A 20,796-nucleotide genomic window follows, 5' to 3' on the forward strand; every position below is an offset into this window, starting at 1 on the left:
GGGAAGCACAGGCAAATATTGCTGTACTTGCTGAGCGAAAGCTACTTCGTCAAACTACGTTTCCCACGATGCACTTCGTCAAACCACGTCACGCGTTCTCGTTTCACACGCGGCGAGTGACAACAGCCGAGATTGGGGTAAACATGGCCGACGAAGAAGACTCGTCACAGGGCCCTGCCACGGGTGCCCCGCCGGGGAGCCCTCACACGCGGCGAGCTCAGTCTGTGTCGTTCTCCGAGAGCTTCCAACCGGCGGTAGGGATGGTTAGCCAGTTGCTAAGCCAGCCGTCATCGCTTAAGTTCGACAAAAATATCAAGCAGGCCTTCTACAACACCGGGGCGATGATCTTCGTGGCTATCTGTTGTGGGGCAGCGGTGCTAGTCTACTTCATCCTGGAGGCTTTCCTCCGGCCGCTTCTCTGGGCAGTGTTATGCGGCACTTTCCTCCACCCCTTCAAGCACTCGCTAGCCCGGCTTGGACGCTCTTGGCTTAACGGCTTGCAGGACACAGGGACGCCCATCGTGGTGGGCACTCTGCTAGTACCGGTGTGGTGCGTCAACCACACGGTGGACTTCCTGGGGCGCCAGGTGATGGAGAAGCTCCCCCTGCTACTGGTTATCGGTGCCGGGGCGCCTCTGCTCTACGTCCTCTACCTGTCGTGGAGCGTCGTCGGCATGCAAGTGCTTCTCGGCCACTTGTGGGGGATCATCGGGGCTGGGCTGGACTGTTTCCACGCGGTCTGGGTGAGTGGATTGGCAACGACAGCTGACTTCCACGCCCTTTTTTCCATTAGATAAATTATGTATGAAAAAAAAGTAGAAAAATTGCCATTTGTTATGTCATAGAAAAATTGCCATTTGTTATGTCAAAAAGTATGAAACAGTAGTAGTTATCATTTGGAAATGTTATGTAGCAAAAGTACGACTGGTATCGGTACTTGGTATCGGTGAATATTTTTCCTTTGTTGTGTGGTGACAGGTTTGCACAGTGGTCATCGGCTATTTGTTAGCCGTCTGCTTTAAATGGAGCCCCCAGACTGAAGGCTACCTGAGGTCCGCTGCCCTGCCTGTATGGACCACTCTCCTTTTCTACATTGGTGAGTGGAGGTAACACGAGAAAGTCCCGTCTTTTATTTTTAGTCCACTGGCTGCATTCAGTCCGATCCCCGGGGCTTTAAAGTGTTTCACGCTGAATTCATAGTGGATCATTTTTCATCTAGTGTCCTTGATGGGCTCGTGGAGGGTTCCTTTATTTGTGGTGGTGTTGCTGCTACTCATTGTGGGCTCCCAAGAGAAGCCTCCTGTCCCCGGCAGAGGTGAGGCTTGATGAATTGGCCACTCATGAATAGGTTTTGTTTGTCTCGCCTTGTCCCAATGTCAATCATTCAAAACGCTGACTCTTGTCATGCAATTGTTTTGACAATGTATTTGCGAGGATTCATTTGAGGTCTTTTTCTCAGGAGAGCTGTCCGGTCAGATGTTGTCGTTTGCTGCTAACACTATTTACATGGCCATTGCTTGTGGTAGCCTGCCATCCAAAACCGAGCCCACAGGTGAGGAGTTTGTTTATGTATTCACCTTTATTTATTTCCCAATTCTGTTTCAGGTCATATAAAAAATTGTAAAATGCTGTCTGATTTTTTTTCAAGATGGCGGCGACTCAGCAGACAGCCTCCATGCCACCCCGGGGTTCCATCAGCGCCCTCCAAGAGCGCCGTCCGGTCTCTTCCAGAAGAAGTCCTCCCACAAAGCCAGCGACATCTACTTCATCCTCCTCGCGTGGGCCATAGTCCTGGTCCTGATCTGGCTCAACTTGTGGGTCCTACAGCTCCTGCCCATCCCTGTGGCCGGTAACATGACTTTCCGTATTTCCCCCTGGGATGTTTTGCCTCACAGTTGTGTTGATTTTTCAGTGTGGGTCATGAAGAAGTTAGTGGTCCATTTTGGCCTGAAGAGCTTTGCGGCGAGGACTCTCAACTCGTGGTGGGCCGTGTTGCAGAAGTTTGGGCGGGAACGAGAGGAGGCTCTGCTGCCGGGTCCCATCAAAGGCTTGGCGCAGTTCTTACTGCGGATCGACACAAAGGTAACCCTATGTTTGTGCGCTCGTGTCCGCCCCACCTCACTGCGGTGATAACGTCAATAACACGCATGATGTTAAGACAAGGCCACTATTTGAGTACATTTAATTCAATTTTTGAACGGAGCACTTGCAATCACCCCGTATCGGACTCCTTGCTTGCCACGTGCTTGCACCCGAACACAAGCGGCGTTGTGTGGTGTCGTGTTGCACGTGGAGGAAATGCGCCGACTCCTTTCCAATAACAATCTTCCCAATGTCTCTTTGTCTCTCCTCTTCAAGCTATGGCATTGGCTTAACAAGCAGGTAATGATGAGAGAGGCCGTTAAGATAAGTGTGCGTGTGGATGAACAAAAAAGACGGCGGAAAAAAAAAAAAAAGAGCATTAATTATTAACGCGTATGTGAGAGTGAGAGAAGAAGTCACGCGCTTGGACTGGCTTTAACTTTTTCATGACCTTCTGTTGTTTCCATGCTTGTCCTCTTGAGTTCCTGCTGTTAGATTTTAGTTCTTACAGGAAGATGTAGTAGAGATTTTTTTTTTTTTTTTTTTGTGCTGTTCCTGCATCCTTTTTGCTTGAGCGCCTGTGGCTTATGTAGACCTCAATCCAGCAGAGGGCAGTGTTTCCAAAGAGAAAAAAAAATGATATTGAAAACAGTCACATATGTAGCTTTGCCTCAGTCAAGTTTATTTCACTTGATTCTGATAAATAGTGACAAACCCTTGAAGTGACAGATAACCATCAATAGTGGAGCAGCACATGTAGACAGACGATTCCAAAATACCAAATGGCCGACATGCACACACCAAAAGAATGTTTGTGGGCTTTACACTTTTATAAGCTTTTGTGAGTGCGGCTTTTGTGAGTTTGGCTTTGCTTTCGCTTATTTTGGCTCCTTGGAGAGTGTGAGTTCAGATGACTTTTTCTTTTTTCAATGCAAAGCCACCACTTTGGAAGAACACTGGTTTGTCCATGCGCTTTTGTGTTTTGAACCCTTTCACTGCTTTTTTTTTTCACATTCTTCCTCTTGTGTCCTCCACGCAGATGGTGGTGTGGCTGGAGCGCTCTCTGGATAAAATCATCAGCATCTTTATTATCATCTTGCTGGTCACGGGGACCCTCCTCATGGGGCTGTTGCTCACTGCCATGGTATTTTATTTTTATTTTTTTCTCATCTCTGCATTCTGAGTGATATTCTCTTGACCGGATGCATCCAGGTTCACCACGAGAGCGCTCACATCATTGACGTCACCAGTAATCTCATCAACGAGACAGTCTCCAACCACCCAGAGTGGGCAAAGTAGGGCAGCCATCTTGTTAGTTCAGATTACAAACGTGTCGATCGCTCGGGGGAAACAACCTTCCGTCTTTATCTATTCTCTCTCTCCCACAGCTTGCTCCCGGAAGCTCGTGTGGTCCAGAAGGCTCTCAATTCGGCCGCCACCAACGTCTACGAGCACGGGAGAGAATGGATAACACACAAAGTTGGCATTGCACTTGCATTATAATTTATTAAAAAAAAATGTCTGAACGTGTCATGTTTTCCATGTGTGTGCGCAGCTTCACAAGATGTTGGGAGATAAGGTGAACCACACAGATATGATTGAGAAGCAAGTTCTGGAGCTTTGGGACCGACTCTACCATTCCTGGTTTGTGAAGGTAGCGACGGACGCCGTTTTTTTGTTGGAGTTGGGCTTCCTGAAAATCCCATCGCAATTGTTCCTAGAACGTCACCCACTCGGGTCGCTTTCGTGGTCCCAAGTTGAATATCCAGCGAACAAACAGCTGGTTGGTGGACATCTTGGACTGGAAGGACATCGCTTCCTTTCTGCAGGATAATATCGAGACTCTGTGGTCTGTAAGTGGGCTTGAATCTTTGCGACAAAAATGCCGCTTTGCTGTTTTCTTAAAAGCTGATGCTGTTTTCTTTCAGATTCTGGAGTCCCTCTGGGTGGTGATGAGCAGGAACGTTGGTCTCCTCATCTCCACGACCACCACCCTCCTCACTGTGCTCTTTCACAGCGGCACAGCTGTGCTCAACTTTGTCCTCAGCCTGGTAGGCGTCTTCCTACCTCGTCGCTCGCTGTCTCGTGGCGGTGCACAAACGTTCATGTGTCATCTCAGGTGATCTTCTTGACCACCCTGTTCTACCTGCTGAGCTCCAGCGGAGAGTACTACAAACCTGTCAAGTGGGTCATCAGCCTGACGCCACTGTCGCAGCCGGGACCTTCATCCAACATCGTCGGACAGTCTGTGGAGGAGGCCATCAGGTAGCGGACTCGTTGCCAAGGGAATTACAAGATGATTATTAATATCAAGACTCTATCACAGAGGCGTGTTTGATGCCTCTCTCAAGATGGCCGCCTTCTACGGCCTGTACACTTGGCTCACGCACACCATTTTCGGCATCAACGTGGTCTTCATTCCTTCAGGTGAGTCTCGTGCCAAGTGCAGCTTGTTTTCATTTTTCCCTTCCCTCGCTCGCCAAGCTTCTTTGTCTTTTGTCTTCTGCGCCAAAAAGCTCTGGCTGCCATCTTGGGCGCGGTGCCCTTCCTTGGCACGTACTGGGCCGCCGTGCCCGCCGTGTGCGACTTGTGGCTGGCGCAGGGTGAAGGCGTCAAAGCCGTGCTGCTGCTCGTCTGCCATCTGCTGCCCACCTACTTCGTGGACACCGCCATCTACTCGGACATCTCAGGGTGGGTGTCTCGAACGCGGGATATTTTATTAGGAATTTCTATGAATGCTCAGAGTTACAGTTTAGTTTGTGTGTTTCAGTGGCGGTCACCCCTACCTGACAGGCTTGGCGGTGGCGGGCGGCGCCTACTACCTGGGTCTGGAGGGCGCCATCATCGGGCCCATCCTGCTGTGCATCCTGGTGGTGGCGTCCAACATTTACAGCGCCATGCTGATGAGCCCCAATTCTGCGGCCCCCACGCCCATCCAGGCGGGTTGGCCCCAGCCCGGCAACAGGTCGCCATCGCCACGGCAACCGAATCACATTCCTTTATATTTATTGTTTCGTCCCACCTCTAGGGCTTTCTCTGAATCGACGCCAATGGTCCTGAAGAAGAGCAACGAGTGACCTCACAGCGGCGGAACGTCGCCAAGCATGATGGCTACTTCGCATGTGGCTCTGCAGGTCTGACCAGACGCCGCCAGAGGCAGGAAAGATGTCGTCACAGCCGCGCTCCCACGATGCTTTGCTGCAGCGTTGCTCCGAGCAAAACGCTACCTGCCGCTGTTGATCAAAAAAAATTATGAGGTGGACCACGTTGTCTCCTCTGCCCAAAAAGTAATGCAAGGTCGACAGGGTGAGACAATTTTCTGAACACACCCCATAGTGCTTACATCATCAGCAACTTCGTTCCAAAGACGTCCACAATGTGGACATTAATCTTGGGTTCTGGTTGCAAAGGGCCACAAACGTGTGGTTTTGCTTAAGTTTTACCACATTGGAAATATTCAGTTGAATGTGAGAAACCACTCATTCATTGCCAGACATTTACCTTAACCTAGTAACTATAAGAAATGATCTTGGTGCCAAAGAACTACATAGAAGTTATTTTCGAATCTTCTATCAGACAAACACTGTCTACGGGTACATTTTAATTATTTTTAGGTGGCTGTTTTGCGCCAGCGCGCCATACGCAATTATTAACATTTATTTTGTAACGTTGAAAAATCTTTGGTATTTTGCAACCCTACTCATATGTCCTTCCAAGTAGCGCTGAGTTTGCACAAAATTTACTTGTCATAACAAAGCAACACACTGTCACTGTTTTTTTTTTTTTTCTTTTAACAAAGCAGTAAGAAATATGTTACATCTTTTGATCATGAGCCAACTGAGAACTAAGGTGGGCTTACTCCATTTTTCAAGTTTACTCCAGATATTAACATGAAGACTTACTTGGACCACTGTTGCACTTAACTTTAAGTTCCAAAGTACAACTTGAATTGACCGTTCTAGAAACTGACCAAAATGGAGTCTGTCCCCGTTAGATCTCAAGACGCCGCACTGATTTTATCACACTTATTGACTTGTTTTTACTACACTAGCACTTTAAGAGTTTATAATGCTTAGCGTAAAGCTTGGTGTATAATCAGTGGCTAAGAGATAGGACATTGGGTTGTTTTTTCCTTTCATTTTGTGTGTGGTGTTTAGTGTGCATAAACAATACCAGTGTTTACAGATTTTGTTTTTATTCCGACATGACTGTTTGTTTTCCTTACTGACTGGATATGAACTGCCAAATAAACTATATATATATGTGTGTGTGTGTGTGTGTATATATATATATATAATATAAGATGCCCCCGACGACTGGGGCCACGTTTCAACATCTTTTTTCCAAGAGTCGCCTCATTAATTAAGTGCACGTGCGTGAAAACTTTTAGCTCTTTTTACGTTCCAAAGTAGCTAAAAGTTTTCACGCACGTGCACTTAATTAATGGGGGGACTCTTGGAAAAAAGATGTTGAAACGTGGCCCCAGTCGTCGGGGGCCACGTTTCAACATCTTTTTTCCAAGAGTCGCCTCATTAATTAAGTGCACGTGCGTGAAAACTTTTAGCTCTTTTTACGTTCCGAAGTAGCTAAAAGTTTTCACGCACGTGCACTTAATTAATGGGGGGAACTCTTGGAAAAAAGATGTTGAAACGTGGCCCCAGTCGTCGGGCTAAGTACAGTCGTCGGGGGCCACGTTTCAACATCTTTTTTCCAAGAGTCGCCTCATTAATTAAGTGCACGTGCGTGAAAACTTTTAGCTACTTTGGAACGTAAAAAGAGCTAAAAGTTTTCACGCACGTGCACTTAATTAATGAGGCGACTCTTGAAAAAAAGAAGTTGAAACGTGGCCCCCGACGACTGTACTTATCCCGACGACTGGGGCCACGTTTCAACATCTTTTTTCCAAGAGTCGCCTCATTAATTAAGTGCACGTGCGTGAAAACTTTTAGCTACTTTGGAACGTAAAAAGAGCTAAAAGTTTTCACGCACGTGCACTTAATTAGTGAGGGGACTCTTGAAAAAAAGATGTTGAAACGTGGCCCCCGACGACTGTACTTAGCCCGACGACTGGGGCCACGTTTCAACATCTTTTTTCCAAGAGTCGCCTCATTAATTAAGTGCACGTGCGTGAAAACTTTTAGCTCTTTTTACGTTCCAAAGTAGCTAAAAGTTTTCACGCACGTGCACTTAATTAATGAGGCGACTCTTGGAAAAAAGATGTTGAAACGTGGCCCCGACGACTGGGGCCACGTTTCAACACCTTTTTCCAAGTTATGCTCGTTAAGTGAGCTTCTTGTTGACATCAATTACTTCTTTATTTTTTGTGAGAAACACGTATTAAATATACTCTGAATCACTCTTGAGACTGACACAAAATGAAGACACACATGTGATGGTTGTTTTTGTCAGGTCATGGAAATGCCTTCACTTTTATTTTCTACATTTGGATGCGTTCACTGTGGAAAAAGCTGCACGTGTCAGCACATTTCAGTACAATCCAAACATCACAACAAAACGTCCTCTCGGCCACATCACAGTCGCTCCCTTGAACTGACGCTAAGATGATGATTTCAAAGAGTGTAAACACCGTTGCTGTGTTGGGAATCATTCACTCATTCACTACTCCTCAATCACTTGACAGATTTTTAAACAGTGGACCAGAAAGTCGACAAAAAAAAAATATAATAATAATAACAATAATAATATTATTATTATAATAACGTTGTTCTTGTAGTAGGCTTCTGTCAACTTATTAGTAAACTCTTGACTGAAGATCTTGAATTAGCAAATCAGTGCCAAACTGTCACACTGGTTAATTTTTAGTAAACTCTTCATGACGTAAAAAACTCGTGATTATGCAATAGTGATGAAGGAGTAACTAAGGAATGAAGGATTCCGAACATCCCTTGTAAAACTTTCATGACATCACACTCGCGGTGATATGTAACACATGAAACATGATGGTCGTTAGTGCCCAACATAAACTTTGAGATATGATGTAAAAGTGGAGTTAAATATGACAAGGTAAGATATTATCACCTTCCTAAAATAACAGCCAAAGTCATTTTTTCAGAAAGAATCAATTACTGATTACTATGTTAATAATTCCATTTCAGGGTGAGAATTTAATATTCTGTTGAACTAAGGATATCCGTCATTTTATCAGAAGTGGCCAGCATCATGAAATGTTTCAGGCAAAAAAACAACTTTGGCTATAATTTGAAGAAGGTGACGATCTGCAAAGTGTCTTCCTCTCAACTCCTTTGCACCCTTTGACAGACTTTGTGGAGAAATGTGTTGAAAACAAACTGGAAGCAATAACTTGGAAGAAGTAACTTATTGGGGAAATTGTCAACTAAGATGGAAGGTCGTTCACACACTCCACACTGGAGTTTTGCCTCTATCAAGTCAATGTCAGTGAAGTCAGTCATATTTTTGTTTTTTAACTGTAGCATTTGATGGTGTAAGCTCATTCATGGCATCTACTTTAGTAACTTGCTTAATTAGGCACCAGCTCAGCTGCGACCCGAATTAAAACTACAGTGCTGTAGATGTAAAAACATTTGGAGGAACCCTGCTTGAATGGAAGCAAGCCGGGTGCGTGTGTGTGTGCGAGCGACCTTCCATGCTAAACAGGACGAGAGACAACCATGTAAAAACATGACCTAGAAAAGGTATGACATCACAGATACGTTATTTGTCTTCTCAATAAGATGACGTTTGGTCCCACCCCCCCCTCGGCCCCTTCCTAATGTGCGCAGTCACGTCAGTTCGTAGGGTGTAAAGACAACGAGAAGACACTAGAGGGAGACACACTGTAAGGAGGCACACAATGGAGAACAAACCTTCTTCAAAGGAGTTCACGATCCTTGACAGAATTAAATAAAAAAACAAACAAACATTCAAGTCGCACACATACACGCACGCAAATTAAGTGCACACACTCCATAACAAGAGGCAGTCAGTAAACCATACATGATGATGTGACAGGCGGGTATCAGTCGGTCGCTGAGAATATCCAGCGCCCCCTGGTGGGAGTCTTTGTCTCCGTCTTCCTCCTGAGGATGCGACACTGTTCCTCGAGGTCGTACCGTCCCAGGCGTCCTCCTCTCACATCCACACGGAGCCCTTATTTTTATTCTGTTTTAAACGTTCCACCCCGGGGTCCGGCCGCTCCGCTCCGTGTGTGTGAGTGTGCGCCATCAGAAGACCTCCGGTAGTGTGACGTTGCGGAGCAGCCACTGCTGCGAGCGTGTGTGTGTGCAGTCTCTGACGCTGGGCACCTGACTGTCCTCCTCGCTGGCCTTGTCCAAACATTGGTTGCTGTTGACGTGCATCAGGCTCAGCTTCTGCACAACACACACACACAAACACACACACATTTGGTTTGCCAACAGAGCCTGTCCTCTAGCTCCTGAATTTGAACAATTGATTCGTTTAGCTAAATTGTTGTTGTGAGTGTTTGATGATGTCACTTGCCACAACTCTCATGGACTCACCACGGGGTCGTACTCCCACAGCTGGTTGCCTTTGAGATGGTGACACTTGAGCATCATGACAGGTCCGTTTAATTTGGACACGTCTAGACACAAGTCGTCTGTTCTGATCTCCTTATTGGCCGTGTAGGAGAACACCTGCAAGGCGCACCAAAAGCTGCTTACGTTGACGCCTTCAGTAGGTTAAAGACATTTTGTCACCTCAGAGTCACCCATTAGTTGACATAATTTCTCATTTTGAGGAGAATCAATGTGATTTTACCTGGTTGCCGCCCATCCCGTGGCAGTTGAAAATGCCAACCTTCTCGTTCTCTTTGCGAGCCATGTTGTCCAAACATTGATTGGTCTCCACATTTCGGATCTTTAGATAGAAAAAAAAAAATACACAGACATGAGATGATTAAATCATACCGAGTGTGTGTGTGTGTGTGTACCTCTCCGAGGGAGTAGTAGTGGCGGGGAATCTGCGAGTCAGGATAGACGTGTTCCAAGTACCAACTGAAAGGTTTACATTGAAGCTTCTGTCTGAGAGCTGAGCGAGACGTGATGTCACCGTAGTCCACTTTGGTCACGCCTGAAGACACACACACACACAAAAAACAACTTTATTTCCTTCTTTTGGAATCATCTGGGAGGAAATCCCCTCCCCGGCAAGACCAAGATGGCAGACTTGTGCAAGTCTGACTTTGGGAATGCTACTTTTCGGATAAACACAAAATCTCTCCTATGCCAGAGTGCGTGTGTGTGTGTGTGTGTCTGTGTGTGTGTGTAAGTTAATTGCTGCTCCTAAGCGTGAAATTACTCACTGCCCCAGTCCCGCACTATTGAGCCATCACAGTGATATCACACTGTCACCAGGTTAATGGATAAATCACTCTTGCTGCACACACACACACACATACACACCAGGCGAGATGATGTAGAAGAAGTTTTTAAATTCATCCATCCACACTTCAGCCAAGCGTCTGTTGTTTTTGTTGATGATCTGCCCCGTTCCTCCAGGAAAGGTGTAGGGCGTGGCCTTTCGGAAGACGTGGCCAACGTGCGAGCACGTGACGATCTCCAGGGTCCCGCCGCACTGCCAGATCTGTGAGCGGTGACCAGAGCGTGGACGTCAGTGCCCTCGTGAGTGTCGTCATGTCGCGGGTGTGCCCACTCACTCGGAAAGAGATTTCCAGATTCTCGCCGCCCCAAATGTCCATGCCTGCGTCATACATGCCGATCTCCTGAAAATAATCTCTGTCGATGGAGAACAAGCCTCCAGCCATGGTAGGAGTTCTGGGAAAGCAAAGTATTTCATTTTCAACATTTGTTGCCAATGATGGCGTTAGGCAGCGGTTGCATCAGCGAGCCGAGATGTTCGATAGTCTGAAAACACATGTTGTCAAAACATATCAGGTAAGAGGAGAAAAATGTTCTTTACAAATAGCATTAAGATGCAGGAAACATCAACATGGTCTAAGTCTGTAAGATGTGCAGACAGATAAGTCCCCCATTTCGTGTTGTTTTCCTGCTCGGTTGCCGTGACGGTCGCGTGTGCGTTTAATAGCGCCGCGACGACAGCCCGCTTCCCACTTCTAAAAATAATATCCTCTCTCGCGGCAGCGGCGTATTTTTCTTGACGTCCAGGTTGGCTTTAAACAAAAGACAGCGTCGGTCGGGGTGCCGCCGTTTTAATTCCGAGGGGAAATAACAAGATATAAATAAGATTAGCGGTGGCGAGTTGAAGAGTGAAAAATGTGATGACTAAGATGTTGAAGCTCACAGGATGTGGGCTGTGTAGAAAGTGATGAACTCAAGCACCTGACAGGAAGCGTGCGGTCTCCTTTGCGGCGGTCCATTTCTCTCTGGGGCACCGGGTACCATCGAAAGTTGAGCTTCCAGTTGAAGCCTCCGTACGTCATGTCCGAACCCGCCATGTACTCAAAGGTGTCGTCGCTGATCACGTCGATGATAGGGCACACCACAGTTCTCCTGGTGTGCATGAATAATTTGCTCAATAATTAACATGAGAGCGCCCCCTACAGGCGAGCTTGCTGCTTACTTGTCTTGTTTGATGCGAGCGAGCAGCGGCTCCAGCCAGCCTGTCGTGCATTCACAGTGAGCATCCAGAAAGGTTATCACCTTAAAAAAAAAAAATCGGTTTCTCAGATTATATGCAGCACGGTTCAACAGAGGCGTGGATCAGGTCTCACGAACCTGGCCTGTTGAGATGGACGCTCCTTTGAGGCGAGCTCGGATGAGACCGGACCTCTGGTCCATCCTCACCACCCGCACAGGAACCTCCAGCCTTCGGACATATTGCTCCAACTGTCGCTTTAGGAAATCTAACACACACGGGGGAGAGCACAAATTTCTTAGTCAGGAAAATGTCATACTTAAAGAGAAAAACAAAAAGATCTGGTATTAGATAAGAGAGAGTGAAGATGAGATTTGAATTCCAAATGTAACACACAAAATAGCATCAACATTAGACTTGACAAAAAAAAAAATAGACAAGGAACTAAAAATGACCTCTACATTTGGATGATAACGATTCGCTGGATCCGATGATGACATTCGATTTTAAACCGGATAAGACAAGGCGGATTTTTTTTATGATAAGAACAACGTCAAGGGAAACATTGACTTTCCTTCTACATGCTGATACATGAAAAAAACGGTAGACAAACCAAAATAACAAAATGACCTCTTGGCAGCGATCCCAAAAAATATCAGAGTCCAAACAAGTAGGCCCAAACAAATCCACAACATCCGCAGGGGTTGGATTACAGGCAACGGCGGCGGCTCCTTCTTTATATGGCGCAGACGGATCAAAGAGAACACGTGCAGACAACACAAACATCTTGACCTGCGCCGGTGACGGAGCGCGCGATGGCCGCGTAACAGCGGAGCGTAATCCCTGCTATTGACGAATTAAAACCCTAATCCCCGTCGCCAAACCGAGATTAACCGGACCGCGCAAGGTCGCGGGGAGGAGGGCGTGCTGGAGATGCTGCCGACTTTATTGGCCATCGCAAACCTGATGAAAATCACACCGTCGCTTGAGAAATAAAAAAGAGGCTCAAATGAAATGTGTGTACCTCGCTCACTGGCGTCGTCTACCAGAACGATCTCCTCCAGGAGCGTGTGGGGAGAACGGTCGATGACGGAATGGACGGTCCGCAGCAGCGTGCTCCACGCCTCGTTGTGAAATACGATCACCACGCTGGTTCTGGGCAGATTGTCAGGGTAGAGTTTGTTCTTGCACCTACAAACAGAACACACGGCACTTTTAGAAACGGCAAAGAGAGCACAGAATCCACGGCAGGCAGGCATTGCGGGAAGGGAGTGATATATTTATTTTGGGGAATTATGATGTCAGTCGGGAAAAAAAATAGAGTCAGCGATCTCTGCGAGCGTGCCCTAAACAAAGTCAACTAAGGGTGACTAATAAGTGAGCAAACAGGCAGATAGTCCCCCAAATTAGGAATATGCAAATATGTAGGGCAGCGTGATGACAGCTGGCTTGTGTTGCTCATTAATTTTTCCTCTCTCTATTTGTTTACGTGGATTCATACTTGATCCGTCCGATGTTTTGATATGGATTGAAAACAACGCTCATATTTAATCGTATGTTTGCAGAACTCTAATAGCTTACATCGATGTGATGAGATCTTCAAATAATGGTGTGCAAGAAAGTGCAGGACCTTGAGCCCTGGGATTTACAGATTATAGAATCGTTTTAGCGGGGAAAAGATGATTTTACTTTGTAGGACTCTTAAGGAAGAAGATAGACACGAATAAAATGATTGATTAGCCAGAGAGAGGAAAAAAAAGTCAACACTAATGTGAATTTATATTAACATGCAAAATTGTATTCTACTGGGTGACTGAGTTAGAGAGAGAGCATCTGGCACACAATCTGGGTCAAAAAGTAGAAGCCACAAGAGCTGATATTAAAACATAAGTCGGCAAATGTTGGACATTTTCGTAATCATCTCATAAATCCGGTGCAGCGCTCAAAAACACATTTGGAGTTTCATGCGACTGACTTGATTGGAAAACTGGAAGACGACACACGTCAGCCTGTCACCCACCGCGTGTTGACTTTTCTCATGAGTGCCATTTATGCTAATAGGAGGGAGGGGCAGCGGCATTTGGCGAAAATTTGTACTCGCTTCGAAAAACATGATGCGGTCGCAATGTAAAAAAAATGTTGTTTTTAAAATGTGATCATGGAAAATGGTCACGTCACAGATCCACCCATCGTTTGCGCACACGAGCCTATTACACCCCCCCCCCCGTTTATTTCACTCGGAACGGCCCTACCGACAACCGTGAAAATAAACCGCCAATATCGTCAAGCTCTTCAGTTTGAGCTAACGGTGACCTACGTCGAATTCATTCACCGCTTTCCTTCAACCAGACACACGCGCGCCGTGTCGATATTGACTCGGTCTTATCTCCTAATTGGAAAAGCGGATAGACGGTGAGAAGGCTGAGGGAAAACAAACCTAGTAATCAACCCTTGTCCAAAGACTAAAACACATTTCACGGATCAATGTCTTTTTTGTAGTCTGTTGAGAGTGTGTGTGTGTGTGTGTGTATATATTCTTGCTTGTCAGTCAATATTTCTATGAAAACCAGCACGTCAGTTTCTCTAGTAAAGAGGCCACAAGTCCCAAATGCAAGTAAACAGTGCATGTACAGATTTGTAAAGCAGTATCGGAGTTGAAGTATCGGATTTTTTTTTTTTTTTAAGTAACAGTATGAGTACTGACATAAAAATACATCACCCGGTTTTAGAACGGCACTGTATCATACTAAGAAATGTTTGCTGATTTAGTGAGCAACAAAAGAGTGGTAATATAATAGTATAATAATAATTTAAATGCAACTTTTGTTCCAAAAAGAACCTGAGCCAGCTGAGGGCAACACGAGAAGACGGCTAATCGCCCGCATGCGGGAAGCTCACCCCTCGAGTCGGACGTCAGGTAAAGAACGATTGAGTGCAATCATCTCAGATGCCATGAGGTTGAACTGGTTGATCTTAAACATCTCCTTCATCTTCTCTTGGTTCTCCTTTGGGATCACCACAGGCTTCCCCCCCTCCCCGGGCCCGTCCCGCGGCCTCGTCAGGGGGTCTGGAGAAGATACAAAGAGTTGTTGAGTACGTTTGACGGCTTCTCCGTTGACATGACGACTCACCGTCTCTACCGGGCAGTCCTCGCTCCTTCTTGTCGTCGCACTTGTTGCACTCGCTGAAGTAAAGCAGGATGAACATGTCCAGCATCACCCACACCAGAGAGGTGGCCAGGACCACTTTGCAGTAGGCGAACCTCCGCATCCTGCTAGTGTCACCTGAGACAAAGAAAGCAGTCACTCAACCCATTTCTTTTCTTATTTCTGCTCAAAAGTTAAAAAATATTTATATTTATTACTACAAACTTTGGCTGTGTATCTGCAATTCCATTTTTCATGTGTCAAAGAAACATTATTTCAAGTCTTCGGAATACAAGCTAGCTAGCATGGGTAACAGAAAAAAAAAAAAAAAAACCTTCAAGTGAAGGAATGAAAAATGAATTCATTTTTTTAAATTTAAATAACTAAAATGACTTTTCTACAGTTTATTTATTTGACGCCATGCACGATGACAGAGAGGATCATGCAAAATGAATTTGTTGTTTATTTTGCCAACATACAACACGGAAAATCCCTGTGCGCTAAAGCGCCATCACGCACACGCATTTATGCCCAACGTGCACACTTCCCAACGCGGCGTGAGAGAAGCTGTGACAGTAATTGCTTTTCTTTGGCAAACAGCGTCAGACAGACAGATAGATAGACAGACAGAGCCACATTAAAATTCCTCTGCTCTCCTTTCCGCCCGCCTCTGCTGCAGCACCATCTCTTCCACTCTAACGGACTCGCCGCCTCAGTCACCCCTCAGGTTATACGGCAGTACGAGCAGAAGGAAGAAAATTAATTTGGCTACGGCGATTTCTTTCTCGTCGCTGGGAGACACACAAAAAAAAAGGTGTTTGTGCATAGCTAACTTGGCGGCGGCCTCGCTCAGTTTAGCTCAGGAGGATGTAGAACTGCATAGCAGCGTTTTTAAATTCCACCTGATAGGATTGCGCTGCGGCAAAGTGCCACGCAAAGCAGAATGATAGAGTGAAGATCTGCCTCGTCCTTCCGCCGCGGCCAAAACATTGTGAGTGCGGCACTTCTACAAGGTCAAAACTAAACTTTGTCCTGATTTTAATTTTAGATTAAAAAAATCCGCTAATGGGTTATACAAAATGTGTGTCTGTGGTTGTGTTGTCATTTGGGATTCTTTGATAGCAGCCAGCCTTTCTGTGACATGAAACAAAACACACGCGTCTGCACTCTATCTTCCTTCTCCATTCGCACTCTCCTCGTCTTTTATATCCCCGCTCATCTGCATTTATCTTTCAACCGCCTCACACCTTTCAAGAGCGGTTGCCATCGTTACTTGTGTACAATCTCCCCTTTGCACCCTTCGCTGTCTCTTCCAATGTATTCTTCTCCGCGACGCGGGTTAACCCTGCGTTAGATGTTGAGCAAGCGGAGGGTTACTTTCTTTATCGTCGAATGACTGGAGACCGCTGACGGCTTAAACAGAGCAGTATGGAGTATTGAGGAAATGAAAGAGAACAAAATGGCCCTGAGGTTCGTATTCAAGCTCTGATGTGGAGTAGCTTGATAACAAAGACGCTTCGGGCTGGGGTCACTTCATAACCAGGCCGTGACCTTCACGGCAAAACACACTGCAGGCAAATAAGGAAGGAAAGAATAAAGGAGGAAAGGAAGGCAAGGAGCAGAGTTATCCTCATACAATGGTTACATAAGTTGAGCTAGCGATGAATTTGATTTCAGATTCAAACATGATTAACGGCATTTCAACAAAGTTACGAAATTGCCAATATTTCCCTTTTACTGCAAATTAAAACTGTTCATCATCCTCCTTGACCACTAATAATTGGCATCGGCTCTGAAAAAAAAAAAACATTTATCACTCTAAAAAACACGAGACGGTAGAAACGCTCACTATTTATACCCATTAAAACACTGATGAGAGAATATGCACAAAAAAGTAGCTATTATTCAAATTTACGCTCACCAAAGATAATGTCAGACAAAAAAAAAAAAAAAAACAAAGCGGGAAAGTGCCCACAAAAGCGAAAAACAGCTCCGATTGATTAGCAATTTAAAGCTTGGCATGAGCACAAAGTGGAATTAAATACTCCAATCAGTCAGACGTTCCCAGCCAAAGTCAATACGTATTACTGTCAAAGAACTAAACACCCCCACCAACACCACACAATTCTTCTTGCTGTACTGCAATAGCTTGCCATCATTATCACCAGAGTAAAATAATCAGTATAACAGCAAATAAGAGCGAGAGTGCGCTAAGTGGTGTAAACGCCCCCCCCCCCCCCCCCGCTCATAAACACATGTCCATAATAAGACGTTGGAAGCAGCAGGTTCGTGTTAGCGTCTCAGCTGATCTTAAATTCGCCTTCCACTAATTTGATTTTGCTAAATCTATTTTAAAAGCACTATAGTTGAATTGAGTTTAAAAAAAAAAAAAAAAAAAACTAGCGCACCCAGGGAAGAACAACCAATCAAAATGACAAATGATATGTCAAGTTTGCTGAGGCCTCGCAGGCACACTCATAGCGGGAACACCCCACGGTCTCACGCTGACTTGTTACTTGGGCTTCGGGAGTTTTGCTGATAAAATTTTTTCGCAATATCCTAACTGTAAAAAAATGCGCATTGCTCATTTTGTCAACAACTGGACAAAAAAGCAAGCAAACAGAAAAAGCGCGAAGTGATGCGGCAGCAACATTTCTACCTTTTTGATATTTTAGTAAATTATACACACTCCTGAAAATAAAACTTTTAGTACAATAGTAACACTCAATTATGAATAATTATGAATACAGTAGCAGTCAAGGTTAACTTTAGCTTGCTTAGAGTGCTAAAGCTATCTTAGCGTGGCTAATGCTATTTCGTTGAACCATTGATATGTGTTTTCTGTAATTATTCACCATGTACTTTCATAATTTCATATTATTATGAATCACCATGTTGAAGAATCACACTTGTCGCGGTTTTACCACTATAAAATCTCCCTCGTTCAACTCATACCTGTCCAGGGGGGGGTCTCTGGTCAGATGCAAAAGGGCTCCACCCGAAAGGAAGGCAGAGCGTCAGAGATCCCACTTCCTCCTTTTCTCGTCACTCCAACATTCTCCTGGAGTAGATCAGACAGAAACAAAAAGATAAAGAAACTGCTGCAAAGAAAAACAAAGCGACGCACTTTTCACATATGCCGATTACACGACGAGTGACAATGACATTGTTTAGAGATGGAGAGTCACCGTACCAAGAACTGAACCTGTGAAACAGGTTCGGTGCTCGGACTACTCCCTATGTTAAGCCTGAATCTTTTGCTGCGCTTTATGAGTCACGCAAAAAAGGAACATATAAAAGAAAAAATATTAAGGCATACTAGCTTAGTAGTCACGTACACCGAACTATGTAAGACTTGTTAAAAGAGCAAGCGGTTTCATTTTCACATTAAAGCCACAAAAGACACACAGGAAAAGCGGCGTGAAAACGCTCGGCTCGACCACCTTAAACAGATTTCCTGCTTGTGCTTACGGAACACACATCTCTTAACTGTTGGTGTCGCAACGCAGATTTGCCGCTAAGCGACACTTCCCTTATCAGTGGGAATGTATCGAAACGTGGACCTTGGAAAATCTGCCGATGTCAATCATTTACAACTTGTGTTCATCCGAAATCAATCAGCCTTTGTCCTTGGTCACAGAAATACAGACGCTGATGAAAGACAGTGATTGACAACTCAGTGCTGCTCATCTCACTGGATTAATCGTCTATTTTGGAAAAATCCACAGAGAATGGAGATCAGAGGCAACGTGACTCAGTGTGGGCATGGCCCCCGTGTATGTGTGTGTTCAATCTAGTTCTTGGCCTACTTTAAAGCCAAGTCATCATTCTGGCCTACTGAGATTTTTCTATTGCCAGCCTGTATGTGTTGTATTACGAAAAGCACGATATCATAAATCTCTTCCTGCCAGCCCACACATTCGCTATATTAGCGAGCAATGCTGCAGTGCGGGTGTGTTTTCAGAATACCGCCAAAATCTGTGTGTGCCTGTCCTGTCCCCTTCTCAACCAAGTCCGCATATTTTATGTCAATGAATCATTTCGTATGATTGTAAACAACGTGCACACACACCGCAACGGTGCTCAATGTCAGTCCTATGCTGCAATAATAAACAAGTGAGGAAAAAAAAAAAAAAAAGTGACAGCATGAGCATATTTGACTCTGTAAACATGCTAACACAATAACGCATAAACATACTTGCAGAGCAGAGCAGAGGCTTTCCTCCAGTGTAATGAAACCTAAGCAGCCCATCTGTCTTCGGACGACTGCCAAGCAAGCATCTGGGATTGGGAGGAGGGAAAAATGTATTTCTGTGATCTTCAGCCAAATTAACCTGAAAATGATTTCACTGAGAAAAGTCACGGCTTACGTGAAGAATGTTCTATACCGTTCAAGTTTGCCAACGCCGTAACGCGCTCGGTTTGTATGTGTTATGTGACACTGTGTGTAACATATGCCGTAACAGAGGGAGACGTAAAGTGTCATCTCTGGTGTTCACAACAACAAAGTGCCATGTGGCCAACCGCCTCTGCCTCCTTACGGGCTTTCCGACGTGGGAAAGGAAAACCACGCTAGGCCCGCGGCAGCGTATGAACTCTATAACACCTACGCTATGCAAAAAAACAGACGGGTGGGGAAAAAAAAAAAAAAAAGACAAGTGTATCACAGGGCAAGTGCGACTGTAAGTTGACAGTTCTGACCCAGGCAGCAATAAACAGGAATTCTACGAATAGAGCTGGGGGGGGGGGGGAATTGGTAAGAAGGAGGCACCTTTCTTTGACCTGCCACTTTTGTCTCGCAGTTTCTGCACCAAAAGGGGCCACAACCTGTTGTGCTTCTACGAAGGGGCCACGGGAAGCTGTCACATAAAGTATGAGGGAGGCGAAGGTTGGAAGAGGAACAAACAGTGACTGCGAGAGCGACCCAAAAATGACAGGCATGGGGAAAGAGTTACCAAGAGAAAAGATAACCGCTTCCTGTTGACGCAGGGTGGAAAATACAGGACAAAGAGCAACAAGGCCACTCGGCCATTTTTTTTGTACAAAGCAAATTGGGCCCAATGCCAATCTTTCCATGTTACTTTTTAGCCCCCGGTCGAAGGAGGAAATACTTGATTTATTTTTGTATGCCTGACTGTTCGGGATGAACCGCACAAAATGAATTGGTTGTATGATAAGAATGATTTTGATTGTTGATCAATACAGTAGTGTAATGATGGAGGCAAAACCAGCAGAATTTAATTCACTTTAAACTATGGATGCCTTTTTCCGCTAAAAACTATTTAGCAGTGTGACGCAGAAAATGAAGCTTCAAATTTGCTTCATGAACCAGATGTAGGGTCCTTTTGACTTCTCTGAAAGCACACTGACAAACCAACAGTGTTATCTGTAGAGGGGTCAAAAAGCGGTTCATGAAGCAAATTTGAAGCTTCGTTTGCCTATCACTACTTACTATTACATTTACATTGAAAGAGAATAATTTACAAAACAATATTTGAAACAAATCATGTCCATCCCCAATGATGCAACCTCAAATGTCAGTGCGGATGTGAGTGTGTTCATTTGTAATTTATTCATGCTCGCGTATCTCCTCTGCTGTTCCTGTTGTGGTAATAGGATCAAGAGTTTCCACTGCCCCAAGCTGTGAGCTCAACGCTCCCGGCAACATTTTCAATTCAGGACAGACTTCCTTGTGATTCGAAGCAACATTTCATGCGATGGAAAATATTTGTAGCTGCATAAGCTGCAGTGATATTAATGAACGTCAGCAAAAACTCATGCAAAGTCATATAAAAGATCCAAATCTGAAAATGGCGCACAGCAAAATATTTGAGTTCCTGTTTGTGTTGATTTCGGTTTATGCGAGCGTCTCACTGCTTCAAACGACAAATGTTGCTACATGTATGTTACGTCACCCATCAGAGCGAATTGAAGATAAACATGTTTGACATCCGGTTAAAATGTGCAAAGCAAGCCGCGCTTGTCTGAAGACAGCTTGTGAGAGAAGAAGCGG

General features: G+C 45.1%; 2 protein-coding genes across 12 annotated transcripts in view; one reads left to right on the forward strand and one right to left on the reverse strand.

The window, feature by feature from the left end:
* The first annotated feature begins 80 nt into the window (after window positions 1-80).
* On the forward strand, window positions 81-6,346 carry tmem245 (transmembrane protein 245). 3 transcript variants are annotated; one of them, XM_049730816.2, is made up of 18 exons: window positions 83-743; window positions 979-1,096; window positions 1,220-1,315; window positions 1,460-1,552; window positions 1,649-1,849; window positions 1,913-2,082; window positions 2,359-2,382; window positions 3,122-3,226; window positions 3,295-3,377; window positions 3,471-3,561; window positions 3,638-3,736; window positions 3,804-3,935; window positions 4,011-4,133; window positions 4,202-4,347; window positions 4,409-4,509; window positions 4,599-4,773; window positions 4,853-5,047; window positions 5,111-6,346. In XM_049730816.2, exons 1-18 carry the CDS (start codon window positions 144-146, stop codon window positions 5,157-5,159), a joined length of 2,601 nt encoding a protein of 866 aa, XP_049586773.1. In that variant the 5' UTR covers window positions 83-143; the 3' UTR covers window positions 5,160-6,346. The 3 variants fall into 3 exon arrangements, with proteins under 3 accessions (XP_049586772.2, XP_049586773.1, XP_049586774.2); XM_049730815.2 differs by lacking the exon at window positions 2,359-2,382 and having other exon boundaries at window positions 81-743; window positions 3,804-4,133; XM_049730817.2 differs by lacking the exon at window positions 2,359-2,382 and having other exon boundaries at window positions 83-254; window positions 3,804-4,133.
* Window positions 6,347-7,475: 1,129 nt separating this feature from the next.
* Window positions 7,476-20,796, reverse strand: part of galnt1 (UDP-N-acetyl-alpha-D-galactosamine:polypeptide N-acetylgalactosaminyltransferase 1) — a 28,341-nt gene continuing 15,020 nt past the window's right edge. For 4 of the 9 annotated variants that reach the window (XM_049730950.2, XM_049730945.2, XM_049730952.2 and 1 more), the window contains 13 exons: window positions 17,739-17,844; window positions 14,769-14,921; window positions 14,536-14,704; window positions 12,662-12,828; window positions 11,778-11,905; window positions 11,623-11,702; window positions 11,382-11,552; window positions 10,739-10,856; window positions 10,485-10,665; window positions 10,013-10,152; window positions 9,841-9,939; window positions 9,582-9,716; window positions 7,476-9,431 (listed from right to left, as the gene is read on the reverse strand). In XM_049730950.2, the coding sequence (XP_049586907.1) occupies window positions 9,285-9,431; window positions 9,582-9,716; window positions 9,841-9,939; window positions 10,013-10,152; window positions 10,485-10,665; window positions 10,739-10,856; window positions 11,382-11,552; window positions 11,623-11,702; window positions 11,778-11,905; window positions 12,662-12,828; window positions 14,536-14,704; window positions 14,769-14,907 (1,674 nt within the window). In that variant the 5' untranslated portion in view covers window positions 14,908-14,921; window positions 17,739-17,844 and the 3' untranslated portion in view covers window positions 7,476-9,284. Of the gene's footprint in view, window positions 9,432-9,581; window positions 9,717-9,840; window positions 9,940-10,012; window positions 10,153-10,484; window positions 10,666-10,738; window positions 10,857-11,381; window positions 11,553-11,622; window positions 11,703-11,777; window positions 11,906-12,661; window positions 12,829-14,535; window positions 14,705-14,768; window positions 14,922-17,738; window positions 17,845-17,910; window positions 17,956-17,976; window positions 18,138-18,981; window positions 19,065-20,796 lie in introns of those variants that run through there. The other 5 variants (XM_049730951.2, XM_049730947.2, XM_049730948.2 and 2 more) reach the window with 3 other exon arrangements.

This window comes from Syngnathus scovelli, chromosome 9 (genome assembly GCF_024217435.2).
Source record: "Syngnathus scovelli strain Florida chromosome 9, RoL_Ssco_1.2, whole genome shotgun sequence".
Classification (NCBI taxonomy): Eukaryota; Metazoa; Chordata; class Actinopteri; order Syngnathiformes; family Syngnathidae; genus Syngnathus; species Syngnathus scovelli.

Bases quoted from the DNA above. Each gene is read 5' to 3' on its own strand.
- tmem245 (XM_049730815.2), top strand. From the start codon at position 144: ATGGCCGACGAAGAAGACTCGTCACAGGGCCCTGCCACGGGTGCCCCG. The intron at 3,562-3,637 runs GTTGGCATTGCA...GTGTGTGCGCAG, and splicing joins GAGAATGGATAACACACAAA to CTTCACAAGATGTTGGGAGA. The intron at 4,348-4,408 runs GTAGCGGACTCG...ACTCTATCACAG, and splicing joins TCTGTGGAGGAGGCCATCAG to AGGCGTGTTTGATGCCTCTC.